Raw genomic sequence first — 16,809 nt, forward strand, 5'->3', positions numbered from 1 at the left:
GGAAAAGCATTAGCAATAAAATTACACACTGATGTCAACATCATTTTAATGGCAGTTGCAATACTGTATCACTAACTACAGTATATTGTACGTATTAATTATAATATATTGTACAACATCTTTGACGCAATCAATATAACATATAAAAATAAAATAGTATATCCATGTTTAAGAGTACAATACTTCGGCCAGGTGTGGTGGCTCACGCCTGTAATCCCAGTACTTTGGAAGGCCGAGGTAGACAGATCACCTGAGGTCAGGAGTTCGAGACCAGCCTGGCCAACATGGAAAAGTCCCGACTCTACTAAACATACAAAAATTAGCTGGGCCTGGTGGCACACGTCTGTAATCCCAGCTATTCAAGAGGCTGAGGCAGGAGAATCACTTGAACCCAGGAGGCAGAGATCGCAGTGAGCCAAGATCGCACCATTGCACTCCAGCCTGGGTGACAAGAGTAAGACTCTGTCTCAAAAAAAAAACAAAAAAGAGTACTTCTTACTTGCATACTTCAAGCATGCCTGTAATCCCAGCTACTTCGGAGGCTGAGGCACAAGAAGAAGTGCTTGAATGGCCTGGGCAACACAGCAAGATCCCATCACATAAAACAGTAATAATGCATTGTACACTTAAAATTTTTAGAAGGTAGATCTCACATTAAACGTTCTTACCACAATACAATAAAAAAGGCTGAGGCAGGAGAATCGCTTGAACCCATGAGGCAGAGGTTTCAGTGAGCTGAGATCGCACCACTGAACTCCAGTTTGGGCGACAGAGCAAGACTTCATCTCAAAAAAAAAAAAAAAAAAAAATTGCCAGGTGCAGTGGCTCACGCCTGTAATCCCAGCACTTTGGGAGACCAAGACGGGTGGATTAGTTGAGGTCAGGAGTTCCAGACCAGCTTGGCCAACACGTGGAAGCCCTGTCTCTACTAAAAATAAAAAAATAAGCCAGGCATGGTGGCACATGCCAGTAATCCCAGGTACTTGGGAGGCTGAAAGGCAGGAGAATCGCTTGAACCCAGGAGGCGGAGGTTGCAGTGAGTCAAGATTGCGCCACTGCACTCTAGCCTGGTGAAAGGGCGAGATTCCGTCCCAAAAAAAAAAAAATTGCTAACTATTTTCTTTAACTGGTAACTGGCACCCAATATAAAAGTATCTGATAGAAACCTACTAATTCCAGCAAATTCATCTGTTTGGAGTTGAGTCAAAAAGACTGACAGTATTAAAATTAAAAAAAAAAAAAAACCCTGACAGTATTTAATACCTCTGGACCAAAGAGGCTGATAGTGAAAACAACTACAAGTCCCTCTGAGCACCATTCGCATTGTCTTTGCTTTGATATACACTCTATGAAAAAATAAGCCGCATTTGGCTGTGCATGGTCAGCGCATACCCATAATCCCAGCACTTTAAGAGGTTAAGGTGAGCATATCACCTGAGCCCACGAGTTTGAGAACAGCCTGGGAAACCTGGTGAAACACTGTCTCTACTAAAAATGCCAAAAATTAGCCCAGCATGGTGGTGCACGCCTGTAGTCCCAGCTATGAGCAAGGCTAAGGCATGAGAATTGCTTGAATCGAGGCAGAGGCTGCAGTGAACTGAGATTGAGCCCATGTTATCATGTACATGAATTCTCATTCTTTAAAGGTTTCAAATGTAACACACATTAAAAAATATAAAATAAACAGTTTGTATTTCCAATAAACAGTGTTGATGAAAACACTTAAAACCCATTAAGACTACGGATTCAGAAAGCCCTAGAGAATACTGAGTTCATCTATACGAGCAAGTGATATGCCTTTGAAACTGTGTCAAAAATAAATAATTTGAGGTCAATCTTGGAATTGTCATTTACCTCTTAAATATAGAGAAATTATGTCTTCTTCCTCCTTATTATTCCAGTCTCCCTCTCCCCACAAAAGGCAGGTTATTTTCACCTTAGAAAAAATTGTACTTAGTAATTTAAAAGTTCACAACATAAAAAGTGTGCCAAAGGCCCACTTTCCAAATTCACTTGTGGATCTGGGGGCATGCAATAAAATAACCAGGAGACAGTCTAGATATCATGGGGTGAAAAAATAAAAAATGAAAAATAAAATAACCAGGAGAGAGCTGAACCTAAAACAGGAAAGGGACCTGATACCTCAGCAATCCCAAGGTTTCAGGCTACAAGGAAGTGGTTAATCAGGATCTACTTAGAAGAAAATTATGTTTTAAATTTATCCTAGGCTATCCAAATAACATGAGATTTGCTTACATGTAACTTACTTCCCTTTTATATTTACCACATAAAAATATTTTACACTCTTTAAAATAGCTCACTGTGTAGGCTATACTTCTGACAACTAGATCCCAGAGATACAGCATGAGAGCTGAGAAGTGAAAAGCTCTGATTTTAGGGGGTGAGCCATTTTCTTTTTCTTTTTTCTTTTTTTTTTTTTTGAGATGGAGTTTCGCTCTTGTTACCAGGCTGTAGTGCAATGGCGCAATCTCGACTCACCACAACCTCTGCCTCCCGGATTCAAGTGATTCTCCTGCCTCAGCCTCCCGAGTAGCTGGGATTACAGGCACGCACCACCACGCCCAGCTAATTTTGTATTTTTAATAGAGATGGGGTTTCTCCATGTTGGTCAGGCTGGTCTCGAACTCCCAACCTCAGGTGATCCACCTGCCTCAGCCTTCCAAAGTGCTGGGTTTACAGATGTGAGCCACTGTGCCCAGCCGGGAAACCATTTTTGAAAGAGGCCTTTCTTCTTGGTATCCCAGGCAGTGGTGACATAAACCTTCTAATATTAGCAGAAAAGCACTTAGATGGGAAATCGGACACAGCATTTGGCCAGGGGTACAATATTCTTGTATTATACCTCACTAACTGTCTCCAACTAAAGATAGAATGAGGCTAAGCACAGTGTCTCATGTGTGTAATCACAGCCCTTTGGGAGGCCAAGGGATCACTTGAGGCCAGGAGTTCGAGACCAGCCTGGCCAACATGGTGAATCCTCGTCTCTACTAAAAATACAAAAATTAGCTGGGCATAGTGGCATATGCCCATAGTCCCAGCTACCCGGGCAGCTGAGGCACGAAGAATCACTTGAATCCAGAAGGGGGTGGAGGTTACAGTGAGCCAAGATCATACCACTGCACCCAGCCTGGGCAACAGAGCAAAACCTTTTTTCTAAAAAAAAAAAATAATCAATGTGTTAAAAATTAAAATACATTTTTGGTCAACAGTACGCTCACAAGATAATACAATCATGTGCCATATCTGCATAATGACGTTTTGGTCAATAATAGACAGCATACAGCATATATGGTGGTGGTCCCATGAGATTAAAATGAAGCTGAAAAATTCATGTTGCCCAGTGATGTTGCAACTGTCATAAATCCCAGTGCAATGCACTAGGGTGTTAACAAAACTACTACACTGCCAGGTGTATAAAAGTATAGTACATACAATTCTATACCATACATAATACTTGATAAACAATTATGTTACTGGTTTATGTATTTACTATAATTTTCATTGTTATTTTAAAGTATACTTCTCCTTCTACTTAAAAATAATAATAAAGTTAACTATAAAACAGCCTCAGATGGGTGCTGCAAAAGTACCCTAGAAGAAGGCATTGTCATCCTAGGAGGTGACAGCTCCATGTGTGTCATTGCCCCTGAAAACTTTCCAGTGGGACAAGATGTGGAGGTGGAAAATACTGACACTGATGATCCTGATCTCGTGTAAGCCAAGGCTAATAATATGTGTGTGTGTTGGTTTTTGACAGAAAAGTTTAAAAAGCAAAAAGTAAATAAATAAATAGACAAAAGCTTACAGAATAAGGATATAAAGAAAATATTTTCATAGAGCTATACAATGTGTTTGTTTTTTAAGCTAAACATTATTTTAAAAAGTCAAAAAGGTAAAAAAAAAATTTTAAGTTTATAAAGTAAATAAGTTACAGTAAGCTAAGGTTAATTTATTATTGAAGAGGCCGGGCGCGGTGGCTCAAGCCTGTAATCCCAGCACTTTGGGAGGCCGAGACGGGCGGATCACGAGGTCAGGAGATCGAGACCATCCTGGCTAATACGGTGAAACACCGTCTCTACTAAAGAATACAAAAAACTAGCCGGGCGACGAGGCGGGCGCCTGTAGTCCCAGCTACTTGGGAGGCGGAGGCAGGAGAATGGCGTAAACCTGGGAGGCGCAGCTTGCAGTGAGCTGAGATCCGGCCCCCGCACTCCAGTCTGGGCGACAGAGCCAGACTCTGTCTCAAAAAAAAAAAAAAAAAGAAAAGAAAAAAAAAATTTATTATTGAAGAAAAAAATTAATGTAGTATAGTTTAAGTGGACAGCATTTTATAAAGTCTGCAATAATGTCCAGTAATGCTCTAGGCCTTCATATTCACTCACTGCTCACTCACTGACTCACCAAGAGCAATTTGCAGTCCTGCAAACTCCATCCATGGTAAGTGCCCTATAGAGGTAAACCATTTTAAATATTTCTTTTTTTTTTTTTTTTACTGTATGTTTTCTATGTTTAGGTACACAAAATACTTACCATTGTGTTACAACTGCCTACAGTATTCAGTACGTGCTGTACAGGTTGCAGTCTAAGAGCAACAGGCCATACTATATAGTTTAGGTGTGTAGTAAGCTATACCATCTAGGTTTGTGTAAATTCACTCTGTGATGTTCCTACAACAAAGTCACCTAACTACACATTTCTCAGAATGTATCTCTGTTGTTCCTACAACAAAATCACCTAACTACACATTTCTCAGAATGTATCTCTGTTGTTAAGCGACACATGACTATGCATGCAAACAAGGGAAAATTCTTAAGAGGTCCTAACTGAAAAGCATTTATTACAAATCATTCAACATAAAGTTCCAGGGGAGTTGCATGCTGTTATTTCACATTCAATCTGTGGCTTCTTGAGACTGCAAGTTCCTATTTTACATTAGACTTTACACGTCACATGCCAGGTTGTGCTGTTTTGGCTAATACTCTTGACTGCAAATGACCACTGGCCTATCAAATCCTATTGTCTGACATCATTAAGATACCTTTTTCAATGGCATGAGTGGTGTCAAACATGGAGACTTACACAGTTGTCAAGTCTCTTTCTAACATATTTATTTTATAGCCCCAATCCCCCTTTAGAGCCTTTAGGGAACTGCCACATTGTAGGTGTACATGTCACTAGAGAATGTGCACAAAAAGCTAGTACAAGATTTGGAAGTACAGGTAAAAGAATGGCATGTCTGTGCATATTTAAATTGTGCTTTGAAAAAAAAATAGATGTAACACAAATGGCCAAGAAGCATATACAATGATGATCAACACCACTAATCATTGGAGAAATGCAAATCAAAACCACAATGAGTTATCATCACCTGGCCCCCATCAGGATGACTACTATCAAGAAAAAGAGGATGTGAATACATTAGACACTTGTGCATAGTGGGTAGGATTGTAAAATGATGCAACCACTCTGGAAAACAGTAAGAAAGTTCCTAAAAACATTAAAAATAGAACTACCATATCGTCCAGCCATCTCACTTTCGGGTATATGCTCATAAAAAAATTATTCATAACAGCCATAAGGTGAAACCAACCCAAATGTCTATTAACAAATAAATAAACAAAATGTGGTGTACACATACAATCAAATATTACTCACCCTTAAAAAGGGAATTCTGTCACATGCTATAACATGAATGAACCTTGAGCACATTACGCTACATGAAATAAGCCAGCCTCAAAAAGACAAATACTATATGATTCTATTTATGTGCAGTATTTAATATGTGACATCGAATTCATAGAAACAGAAAGTAAAATGGTAGTTTCCAGGGGCTAGAGGAGTTGGAAAGGAAGTTATTATTTAATAAGTGTAGAGTTTTAGATTTGCAAGATGAAAAAGCTCTGGTGCTGTTTTACAATAATATGAATATACATAACACTATTGAACTGTATACTGACACTATCGAACTATATACTTAAAAATGGTTAAAATGGTCATTTTTTTCTCCCTGTAGAGACCACAACAGAGCTTGTAAGATGGTAATGTTTACGTGTTTTTACCACACACACAAAATAAATGTTATTACTTTTAGTTTTACTTGAGATACTGCAGTAAAAGCAATCTAGTCTTTGTGCCATTTTCTTATGGGTTTTAGATATCAGGCTAAAAGTCTATAAGCTCTTCAAAATATTTTCATTTGTTCCATTTACCAAATGCACCATGTGCTTAGTGCTATAAAGAATATATATGTCATGTATTATCTGGCTTTGCAGCATAACTATGTTCTAACAGACTATAAACCATGTTTACAACTAGAAAAAACAAATTATCCCATTCGGTTCAACTTACAGACACTACCTGCCAATGTAGTGTTTTCCTGAGTAGCCTAACTTCTGAAATAAGCTATATAAAGGCAAGCAACTCTGCTATGTAAGTCTGTCTCTTAGATTTGAGGATTTTAAGCAAAATGAAAATAAAGACAAAACTACAAACAACCAACTAGCCCCACATAGGATCCCTTACTATTAACACAATAATAATTTTAGACCTACATTTCTTTCTCCCCAAGTGAAAGTAAGTCTCTAAAGCACTGGTTCTTAAAATTCTTTTGATTTACAGCTATGTGGCATAAAAAAGTTACAAAATGATGCGCACATGCATTCTTCTGGAGAGTTTCAAATAATTTGGTTCCTAAGAGTCTGTGACCCAAAGGAAACACTAAAAACCTTAACTCTAGATACTCACATTTCAGTCAAATCCATCTAAGTGTAAATAGAATGGTAGCTTCAAGAGAATTCCAATTATTTTTTTTTTTTTTGAGACGGAGTCTTGCTCTGCCACCCAGGCTGGAGTGCAGTGGCCGGCTCTCAGCTCACTGCAAGCTCCGCCTCCCGGGTTCACGCCATTCTCCTGTCTCAGCCTCCCGAGTAGCTGGGACTACAGGCGCCCGCCTCGTCGCCCGGCTAGTTTTTTGTATTTTTTAGTAGAGACGGGGTTTCACCGTATTAGCCAGGATGGTCTCGATCTCCTGACCTCGTGATCCGCCCGTCTCGGCCTCCCAAAGTGCTGGGATTACAGGCTTGAGCCACCGCGCCCGGCCGAGAATTCCAATTATTAAAGGAAAGGTATGAATGTCCTAACACTGAGTATATTTCGAAGGAACAGGGTACTTTTTCACTGTTGATGCTAGAGGGCTTCCATGGACCCAGGTCAACCCCTGACCTAGCACATAAGAGAAAGTCACAGATATCTTGTTATCCCCAGTGCCCAGCATATTAAGCCTGACATGTAGCAGGCTACTTTTTTTTTTTTTTTTTGAGATGGAGTCTCACTATGTTGCCCAGGCTGAGAGGACAGTGGCACCACCTTAGCTCACTGCAACCTCCATCTCCTTGGTTCAAGCAATTCTCTTGCTTCAGCCTCCTGTATAGCTGGGATTACAGATGTCTGCCACCACGCCCAGCTAATTTTTGTATTTTTAGTAGAGACAAGGTTTCACCATATTGGCCAGGCTGGTCTTGAACTCCTGATCAAGTGATCCACCTGCCTCAGTCTCCCAGAGTGTTTGGGATTTCAGGCATGAGCCACCACGTCTGGCCTGTAGTAGGCTCTTAACAGATGTTTGATGAATAAAGCTGGATGGTGCCCTGACTGGAGATGAAGAACTTGAACAAACTACGGAAGCAGTCCACGGTAAGATGACACACTAGGCCACATCCAGGACACATACAAGTTATAAACATTATGCCCTGAGGAAGGTATTTCTGGAAAGTATACCATTACATAGAGCTGGATAAATGGAAACAGGCTGAATTTCACAGAATATACTTATATTTTCTTTCCTTTATTTAAAAATGCTTACTTAGGGGAAGGAATAAATTACAGATTACAGTAAAGCCCTGACAACCACTATAGTGGAAATAGTTTTCTTTTATATTTCAGTGAATTACAACAATAGTCTTCCAAACTGAGCATCTGATGTCTTGAGAATAGCAGTTGAGGAAGTAATCAATAGTTAATCACTTTAGTGTACTTTTTGCAAAATGTTAAGAAGCACCATTCTCACCTCCTGTTCTACAGCCTTCTGAGGTTCAGGACTATTGCTGACCTAGGAAAAGGGAAGATTATAAAAGAGAAAAAAATTACGTGTTTACTAGGTTTTAACATAGCTGTATCTTTGGCTTGTACTATCTCCCAGGATACAAGATTCATCTAATATCTACTGTGTTTAAAATGAGGGCTTGGAGGCTTTGTTTTCTTTTGACTTAAGCTGACCTTACGAAGTAATATCATGGTTCAGAAGCCACCATTTGGATCAATGTCTTATCGACATGCAGTTCATTATTTAACCTTTTTTTTCTACTTCCACTACCTTATGAAATCTTCTTGATGTTTATTCCAGTCCAGTCCCTTTGATTATTTAACATACCAATATTCCAGTGCAGCATACTCAGAAATGTTTATCACACCTCCTTCGATCATTTCTGAATTAGTTAGATAACACTAATGATCAAAGGATCACCAAAATCCAAATGCTTTTTCTTTTTTTTTTTGAGATAGGGTCTCACTCCTGTCGCCCAGGCTGGAGTGCAGTGACACAATCATGGCTCACTGCAGCCTCAACTTCGCAGGGTTCAGGTGATTCTCCCACCTCAGCCTCCCAAGTAGCTGGGACTACAGGTGTACCCCACCATGCCTGGATAAATTGTTGTATTTTTAGTAGAGATTTGGTCGCGCCATGTTGCCCAGGCCGGTCTCGAAATCCTGGGCTCAAGTGATCCACCTTCCTTGGCCTCCCAAAGTGCTAGGATTACAGGCATGAGCCACGTGCCCAGTCCCAAATCCTTTTTCATAAAAATCTATTTATTCATATTCTTTATTTCCATCTATACATTTTCCCTCTATGAGATGGATGTGTTTCTCTTAAATACAAAGCAACAGTTTTAAATACTCTTGGTCTGGAAATTCATCAAAGTCTTCTTGAAAGGCTGCTAGCTCTCAGTTATGCCCTTAAAAATACACAGATTAGGCTGGCCGCAGTGGCTTACACCTGTAATCCCAGCTACTTTGGGAAGCCAAGGGAGATGGATCACCCAAGGTCAGGAGTCCGAGACCAGCCTGACCAGCATGAAGAAAACTCGTCTCTACTAAAAATACAAAACTAGCCAGGCGTGGTGGTGGGCACCTGTAATCCCAGCTGCTCTGGAGGCTGAGGCAGGAGAATCATTTGAACCCAGGAGGTGGAGGTTGCAGTGAGCCAAGATCACGCCATTGCACTTCAGCCTGGGCAACAAGAGCGAAACTCCATCTCAACAAGACAAAAAATAAAAAATACACAGATTAGCAAGGCATGATTCACTTTATAGGAAACCAGACTGCCTCTTCTTTAATAGACGTAGTTTTTCCCCCCTAGCTTTATTGAGATATAACTGACAAATACAGTATACAGTTAAGGTGATTTTTAAAATACATATTGTGAAACAATCACCACATTCAAGCCAATAAACACATCTAGCACGTCATACTTGTTTTTGGTGGTAAGAGCACTTAATGTTTATTTATATAATCTTTGATGCTGGATTCTCATAATCTTTAATCATTCTCTTCATCAAAAACCAGGTAAAAACTTGGGTAGCTCTCTATATATAAAAGTAGAAAGATTGTCAAGATATGTCATTAAATGAAAAAAAAAATCAAGCAGCAGGAAAATACTTATAAACCCACTTATCTTAAAAAGACATTATATCTATGTGCACCTGTAAAGAAAAAGGCCAAGGATTCATCAACTATTTACAATGACGGGGGAGGAAATGAAATTTAGGGTTGAAGAAACTTCCCATTTCTACTCTATTTTATTCAGTATTACTAAAAATCGTGAAACTGAATTAATATAATTTTTTTTGACACGTGATCTTGCTATATTGCCCAGGCTGGAATGCCATGGCTATTCACAGGCACCATTATAGTGCACTGCAACCTGGAACTCCTGGCTTCAAGCAGTTTTCTCACCTCAGCCTCCTGAGTAGTAAAATAACTATTTTCTTTTCTTTTTTTTTTTTTTGAGACGGAGTCTTGCTCTGTCTCCCGGGCTGGGGTGCAGTGGCCGGATCTCAGCTCACTGCAAGCTCCGCCTCCCGGGTTTATGCCATTCTCCTGCCTCAGCCTCCGGAGTAGCTGGGACTACAGGCGCCCGCCACCTCGCCCAGCTAGTTTTTTGCATTTTTAGTAGAGACGAGGTTTCACCGTGTTAGCCAGGATGGTCTCAATCTCCTGACCTCGTGATCCGCCCATCTCGGCCTCCCAAAGTGCTGGGATTACAGGCTTGAGCCACCGCGCCCGGCCTCTTTTTTTCTTTTTTGTTGAGACAGAGTCTCGCTGTGTCACCCAGGCTAGACAATCTCGGCTCACTACAACTTCCACCTCCCGGGTTCACACCATTCTCCTGCCTCAGCCTCCTGAGTAGCTGGGACTACAGGCGCCCACGGCCAAGCCCGGCTAATTTTTGTATTTTTAGTGGAGACGGGGTTTCACCATGTTAGCCAGGATGGTCTCAATCTCCTGACCTCATGATCTGCACGCCTCGGCCTCCCAAAGTGCAGGGACTACAGGCATGAGCCACTGCACCTGGCCTAAAATAACTTTTTAAAAGAAATATAAAGGCCTGTTTTAGAAAATATTTGGACCTCTGAGCACCTTAACAACATTTCTGGTACATGGCATTGTGCCTAACGCAGTGAGCATCAATAAATTTTTTTAAGTGAAAAAGGTAATTTTTTCAGTAGAAAATATGTTAAACAACTTCTCCTATTCTAAAAGTTTGTTTAAACAGTAAACATAAGTTTTTTGTTTTTGTTTTTTTTTTTTGGAGATGGAGTCTCGCTCTGTCACCCAGGCTGGAGTGCAATGGCACGATCTTGGCTCACTGCAACCTCTGCCTCCTGGGTTCAAGTGATTCTTCTTCCTCAGCCTCCTGAGTAGCTGGGACTACAGGCGTGCGCCACCATGCCCGGCTAATTTTTGTATTTTTATTAGAGACAGGGTTTCGCCATGTTGGCCAGGCTGGTCTCGAACTCCTGACCTCAGATGATCCACCTACCTTGGCCTCCTAGAGTGCTGGGATTACAGGCGTGAGCCACCACACCCAGCCTAAACGTAAGTATTAATAAATACCTATGTGCCAATTACCTCAGATGAAGTCACATTTAAAATACAATATTTAAACACCATAATTTTGAAAGCACTGCTTATTTACATTTTTACCAGTTTCCATTCTCAACATACATAATAGGCATCTTGGTCAACAAATAACACAATAAAATCTTTACCCTTCTTTTCCTTCGAAATCTAACAGTCACCTATGGGTGGTTCCTAAAGTTATCACGTGAAGATATATATGAGGAAGAAAAGCTTATAAGCAAAAATTGAGTTTATAGAACAAATTCCTTATCCACTGTCAAAAGCAAAAACAATATGAAATATTATAACACATAATCCATTTTTTCTTAAAACTCTACTTTTATTTTACGCTAGTATATACACTAATACAAAATTCTATAAAGGAGGTATAAACTAATGGAAAAACTCAAACCAGAAATAAAAGAATGAATAGTGCCTAGATCTTGGTTCCTAAATACCCTTCTCCCAAAAAATGTGCCAGAGCTCCTTTGAGAAGTAGTCAAATTTTTAAGAGTGGGGCAGGGAAAATACAACAGCTTGGAACATCTTATGGTGCCAATAAGGAAGAAAGCACTCAAAAAGGATGGGGTATGTCAAAAGAACACAGGAGCCATACTGCAAGAGCTCTCAATGTCCAAAGCTAGAATAATTTGAGAACCCAAAGAAATGATAGGTTTGCATAGCCCACAGAATAAAATATATACATATATGTGTGTATATATATGTATATGTGTGTGTGTATGTGTGTGTGTGTGTATACACACATATATATAAAATCTCCATTGAATCCAAACTGGAATGGAGGGAAGGGGGGAAGAAGACAACTCTCCCTGATAGAAGAATTCCAATTAATAAATGTAGAATGAAGAAAAGAGAACTATTAGCAATATTTTACTAATAATTGTTGTAGGCAAAATCCACTCTGGATGCTAAAATCAGTGAATGAAAGTGTGAACAGAAACAGGATATCTACATAGTCTCAAAGTATATCCACACCAAGACACTAGATTCTGTTGTATTCTCACCAAAAATACATAACCTCAATCTAATAATGAGAAATCAGAGAAGCCCAAATGGAGAGACATTCTACAAAACAACCAACCAGTACTCTTCAAAAATCTCAAGGTCATGAAAGACAAGACTGAGGAACTGTTACACGCTGGGAAGACTGGGGAGACATAACGTATAAATGCAATGTGGAAGCCAGGTGTGGTAGCTTATGCCTATAATCCCTGCACTTTGGCAGGCTGAGACAGCAGGATCACCTCAGGCCAGGAGTTCGAGACCAATCTGGGCAACCTAGTGAGGCCCTGTCTGTAATAAAATTTTTTTTTTAAAAAAAAAGTAATGTGGGGCCGGGCGCGGTGGCTCAAGCCTGTAATCCCAGCACTTTGGGAGGCCGAGACGGGCGGATCACGAGGTCAAGAGATCGAGACCATCCTGGCTAACATGGTGAAACCCCGTCTCTACTAAAAATACAAAAAAAAAAAAAAAAAAACTAGCCGGGCGACGTGGCGGGCACCTGTAGTCCCAGCTACTCTGGAGGCTGAGGCAGGAGAATGGCGTGAACCCGGGAGGCGGAGCTTGCAGTGAGCTGAGATCCGGCCACTGCACTCCAGCCAGGGCGGCAGAGCGAGACTCCGTCTCAAAAAAAAAAAAAAAAGTAATGTGGGATCCTGGGCTGGATTCTGGAAGGGAAAAAGGATATTAGTGGAAAAACTGGTAAAACTCGAATACAGGTTTACCTAACAGTATTGTACCAATGTTAATTTCATAGCTTCGATGACTGTATTATGGTTAATGTCAGGGGATGCTGTGTGAAGGGTATATGGAACGCTGTGCTATTTTTGCAACTTTTCTGTAAGTCTAAAATTACTTCAAAGAAGTTATTTAAAACTGCGAACTTTAACTTTTTAAATTACACATGCATTTTACAATAGGAATTGTAAATAACAATAGATATGATTCAACTACTATAGAGATTAAAGCTTGTGGAAACTAAAGAAATAGGAACAATTTCAGAACTTAACCACAAATGGAGGAGGATGGAAAATTCTCTCAACAAGAATGCTGGCTCTGTTTAGACATTTCCTGTTCTGCATGCTAAACACATCCCCTGAAGAATGCAGCACACATTGACTGGCTTTACATACCAAACTCTGCTAACAAGAGCTTCTCACAGCAGTTTACTAAAGTATCACAAGTCATGTGATTTTATGAGAACTCTCTGAAATTTTCACAAGTAGGTGTCCATCCAATTGGTTTAGTTAGTTAAAATTGCTTTTCTCAGATCTAAAGGTCACATTCTACTAATGATCAACAACCAAGGATGCTCTTCAAAGAAAAAAACACTTTTTTGGAGCACATATGTATACACATGCATATGTGTGTGTGCATGCTGTATGCCAGCCATATAATTTTCATGCTGCTTTGTAGACCTTGGTTGGTTATTTACCACAGTATTATTTGTAACTGCAAATAATACAGCAAAAGTCTAGGAAAAACTGAAGCTGTCCCAGCAACAAAGGAGATCTGAGTTGTAGCTGGGATATGTGATCCCTTCCCCTCTGCCCTTCTAGGATTCTGATGTATCAATTATCTTTCTTCACTCCCTTGTCTTTTTCTCTCTGTTGAACCCTTCTTGTAAGCATACCAACAACCCAGTCTCTCCCATTCTATACTTTTCCCCCCTGCTCTGCTAATCTCCACCTCAAGTTATCCTTTTTCTCTCCTCCCACCACAATCACCATTTTGGGTAGTCTATACATGTTATTTCCTCTTTTTATGATTTACAGTTACTCCTGTTACTGGCCCTACAACTTAAACTGCTCAAATCTACACCTATACATTTACAAATTCAGTCCTCATTCTACATGACTTCCCCACACCAGCTGACCCTGCTGACATCTTCTTCCATTCTAAAACTCCCTTGTGCCTTGTCTTTCAGGGCTCATGTCTCTTACGGTCTCTCTTCTCTGCCACTACAGCCCTCCACTAATGCCCTTCTTTCCCCATGCATCTTCTTTCTTCTCCACTCCAGCCCCGTCTCCCCCTACCACACACAGATGCTGCCTTCCTCACCTGCTCAGGGTCTGACACCCTATACCTGGCACTTCTCCTTGGGGAGGCTCTCATCATCCTGCTTAGGGTCTTGTACCCCCAAGCCTGGCTGCCATCCTGCAGGGATGTCCTTAATGCTGCTGGGGCCCTGACTCTCTACAGCAGGCTACCCCATATGGATTACCCTCCTAACTTTGCTTGGGTTGTAACAACCCCACCCCTGCTCCTAAGCACCATAGAAAGCCTTACCTTCCTCTGCCCTGCCTGGTGGCTTTAGAACTGAATTGTGCAGAAAGGAAAGAGAAAAGGAAGATGAAGCAATACTATACCACCTTAATAATTAAGCTTTATAGTAAATCTTAATACCTGGTAGCGCAAGTTCTTGTATTTATCGTTCTTCAGGATTGTCTTGGCTATACTTGGCCTTTTCTTCTCCAATTCCTTCTTTAATTGTAGCTTCTTTGTGAACATAATTCAGTAAGATTAACTGTCTCACCTTAACATTTTGTCCATTCTCAGCCTTAGCCCATCATTGTTATTATTAATTATTTTTCTTGAGACAAGGACTTACTCTGTCACCCAGGCTGGAGTGCAGTAGCATGATCATGGCTCTCTATAGCCTCAGCCTCCCAGGCTCAAGTTGATCCTCCTGCCTGTTCCTCCTGAGTAGCAGGGACTAAAAGTGCACACCACCATGCCTAGCTAATTTTTAAATATTTTGTAGAGACAGAGTCGCTTGACACTAGAGGAATAAATGTTTAAAATACATAAAACACAAGCCGGGCACGGAGGCTCACACCTGTAATCCCAGGACTTTGGGAGGCTGAGGCAGGCAGATCACTTGAAGTCAAGAGTTCGAGACCAGCCTGGCCAACATGGCAAAACCCCATGTCTACTAAAAATACAAAAATTAGCCAGGCATGGTGGTGCCCATCTGTAATTCCAGCTACTTGGGAGGCTGAGGCAGGAGAATCACTTGAACCCAGGAGGCAGAGGTTGCATAAGCCAAGATTGCACCACTGCACTCTAGCCTGGGGGATGAAGCTAGACTCCATCTCAAAACAAACAAACAAACACAAAATATATATATATAGTGTGTGTGTGTGTGCGTGTATAAACATTTTTTTTAAAAAAGGAAAAGAGATGGAGTCCCACTATGTTGCCCAGGCTGGTTTTGTACTCCTGGACTCAAGCGATCCTCCTGCCTTGGCCTCCCAAAGTACTCAGACTACAGGCATGAGCCACCATGTCCATCCAGCCTGTAGCACTTTTATAATACACTTTTTAACAGAACAGCTTTGATCATTTAACATAAGGAGTTTCTTTTTATCAGTTTCACTAGAAATCCCCAGGTATGAAATTCCTGTTAATAAAGCAATACATAACTTCTCTGCTTTCTTCTTGAACTGATCTCTAAATTCGATTTGAGGACAATCAATAGGGTGTTAGTCTCTAGTGTGTGAGAATACATGTAAACTGTGATATTTGGACTGGCCTTGAATGAGGGTATTTCTACTGGTGGTAATCTAGGCAAGGTAATGCATATATATGTGAGGAAACTATAAAGAAAAGCAATTAGATGCAGAGGTCTAGAGTCCAGAGAAGGGATATGAGTTGGAGATTCAAATCTGTGAACACTGATGCACAGATGGGATTTACAGACATGGAATTTGATCTACCCAGATTAAGTAGAGAAGGGCTGAGGAGTACCTCAACATTTAGAAGTCCAAAAGCAGAAGAGAAACCAGCAATGGAGAAGGAATGGTGAAGAAAATCAGTGTGTGTTTGCCAGGGGGAATCCTGGAAGCAAACTGAAGGAAGTATTTCAAGAAGCTGAATATATTCAAATATATAAATGCTGCTAAAAGGTAAGATGAGGACTGAGAATTTTCCATTAGATTTGGAAAGATGGATTCTTTTGGCACCCTTGACAGAAGGCATGTTGGGGCAGTAAGTAGGACTGAAAGCCTGAGTGCAATGAAGAGAAAACCACCATATAAACATAATGAAGTTCTTCCCCACGTCAGGGCCTTTGCATTTGTCATCTCATCTTCCTCAACACGTACTCCTCCAGACCTTCCCATGCACCGGCACATCCCCATGCCAGGATGCAAGTCATCTTCCAGAGGCTTTCTCTCACACCCTAAAATAAGTGCCCTTCCTTACTAATTACTCTTTAGCTTACCTTGCTTTAACAATACTTGAAGTTCTATTATTTCATTTATTTGTCGATCTCCATGAGATTGTGATAAATCAAGAATATGTACAAATATTTCTTTTTAAGAACTTGTACATTTTTCTAGGTGCATCATTCCTAGAAAATCCATTAGATTATTTATAACCTCACTTACCACAGGTCTCTCACAGTTGAGAAATTTGTAACACACCAACAAAGAAGGGCCATAACTTTACAATCACTGGCAAATCCCCTTATCTGCTCCTCTTCTGCCACAAGTTTTCTGTCATCCTCTCACAGGGCATTTTCACCTTAACCTTACTTCACAGAAAAACTGTGGTAGTAAAACTAGTGTTAATTATAATTTACACCTTCAA

At 40.5% G+C, this 16,809-nt stretch overlaps 1 protein-coding gene across 13 annotated transcripts in view; it reads right to left on the reverse strand.

Moving 5' to 3' along the window:
* Positions 1-16,809, reverse strand: part of SPAG9 (sperm associated antigen 9) — a 163,630-nt gene that overhangs the window by 63,143 nt on the left and 83,678 nt on the right. For 6 of the 13 annotated variants that reach the window (XM_033183522.1, XM_033183519.1, XM_033183520.1 and 3 more), the window contains one exon: positions 8,087-8,128. The exons of the other annotated variants lie outside the window; for them this stretch is intronic. In XM_033183522.1, the coding sequence (XP_033039413.1) occupies positions 8,087-8,128 (42 nt within the window). The remainder of the gene's footprint in view (positions 1-8,086; positions 8,129-16,809) is intronic. 13 annotated transcript variants of the gene reach the window in all.

This window comes from Trachypithecus francoisi, unplaced genomic scaffold (assembly GCF_009764315.1).
Source record: "Trachypithecus francoisi isolate TF-2019V2 unplaced genomic scaffold, Tfra_2.0 Lachesis_group20, whole genome shotgun sequence".
Taxonomy (NCBI): Eukaryota; Metazoa; Chordata; class Mammalia; order Primates; family Cercopithecidae; genus Trachypithecus; species Trachypithecus francoisi.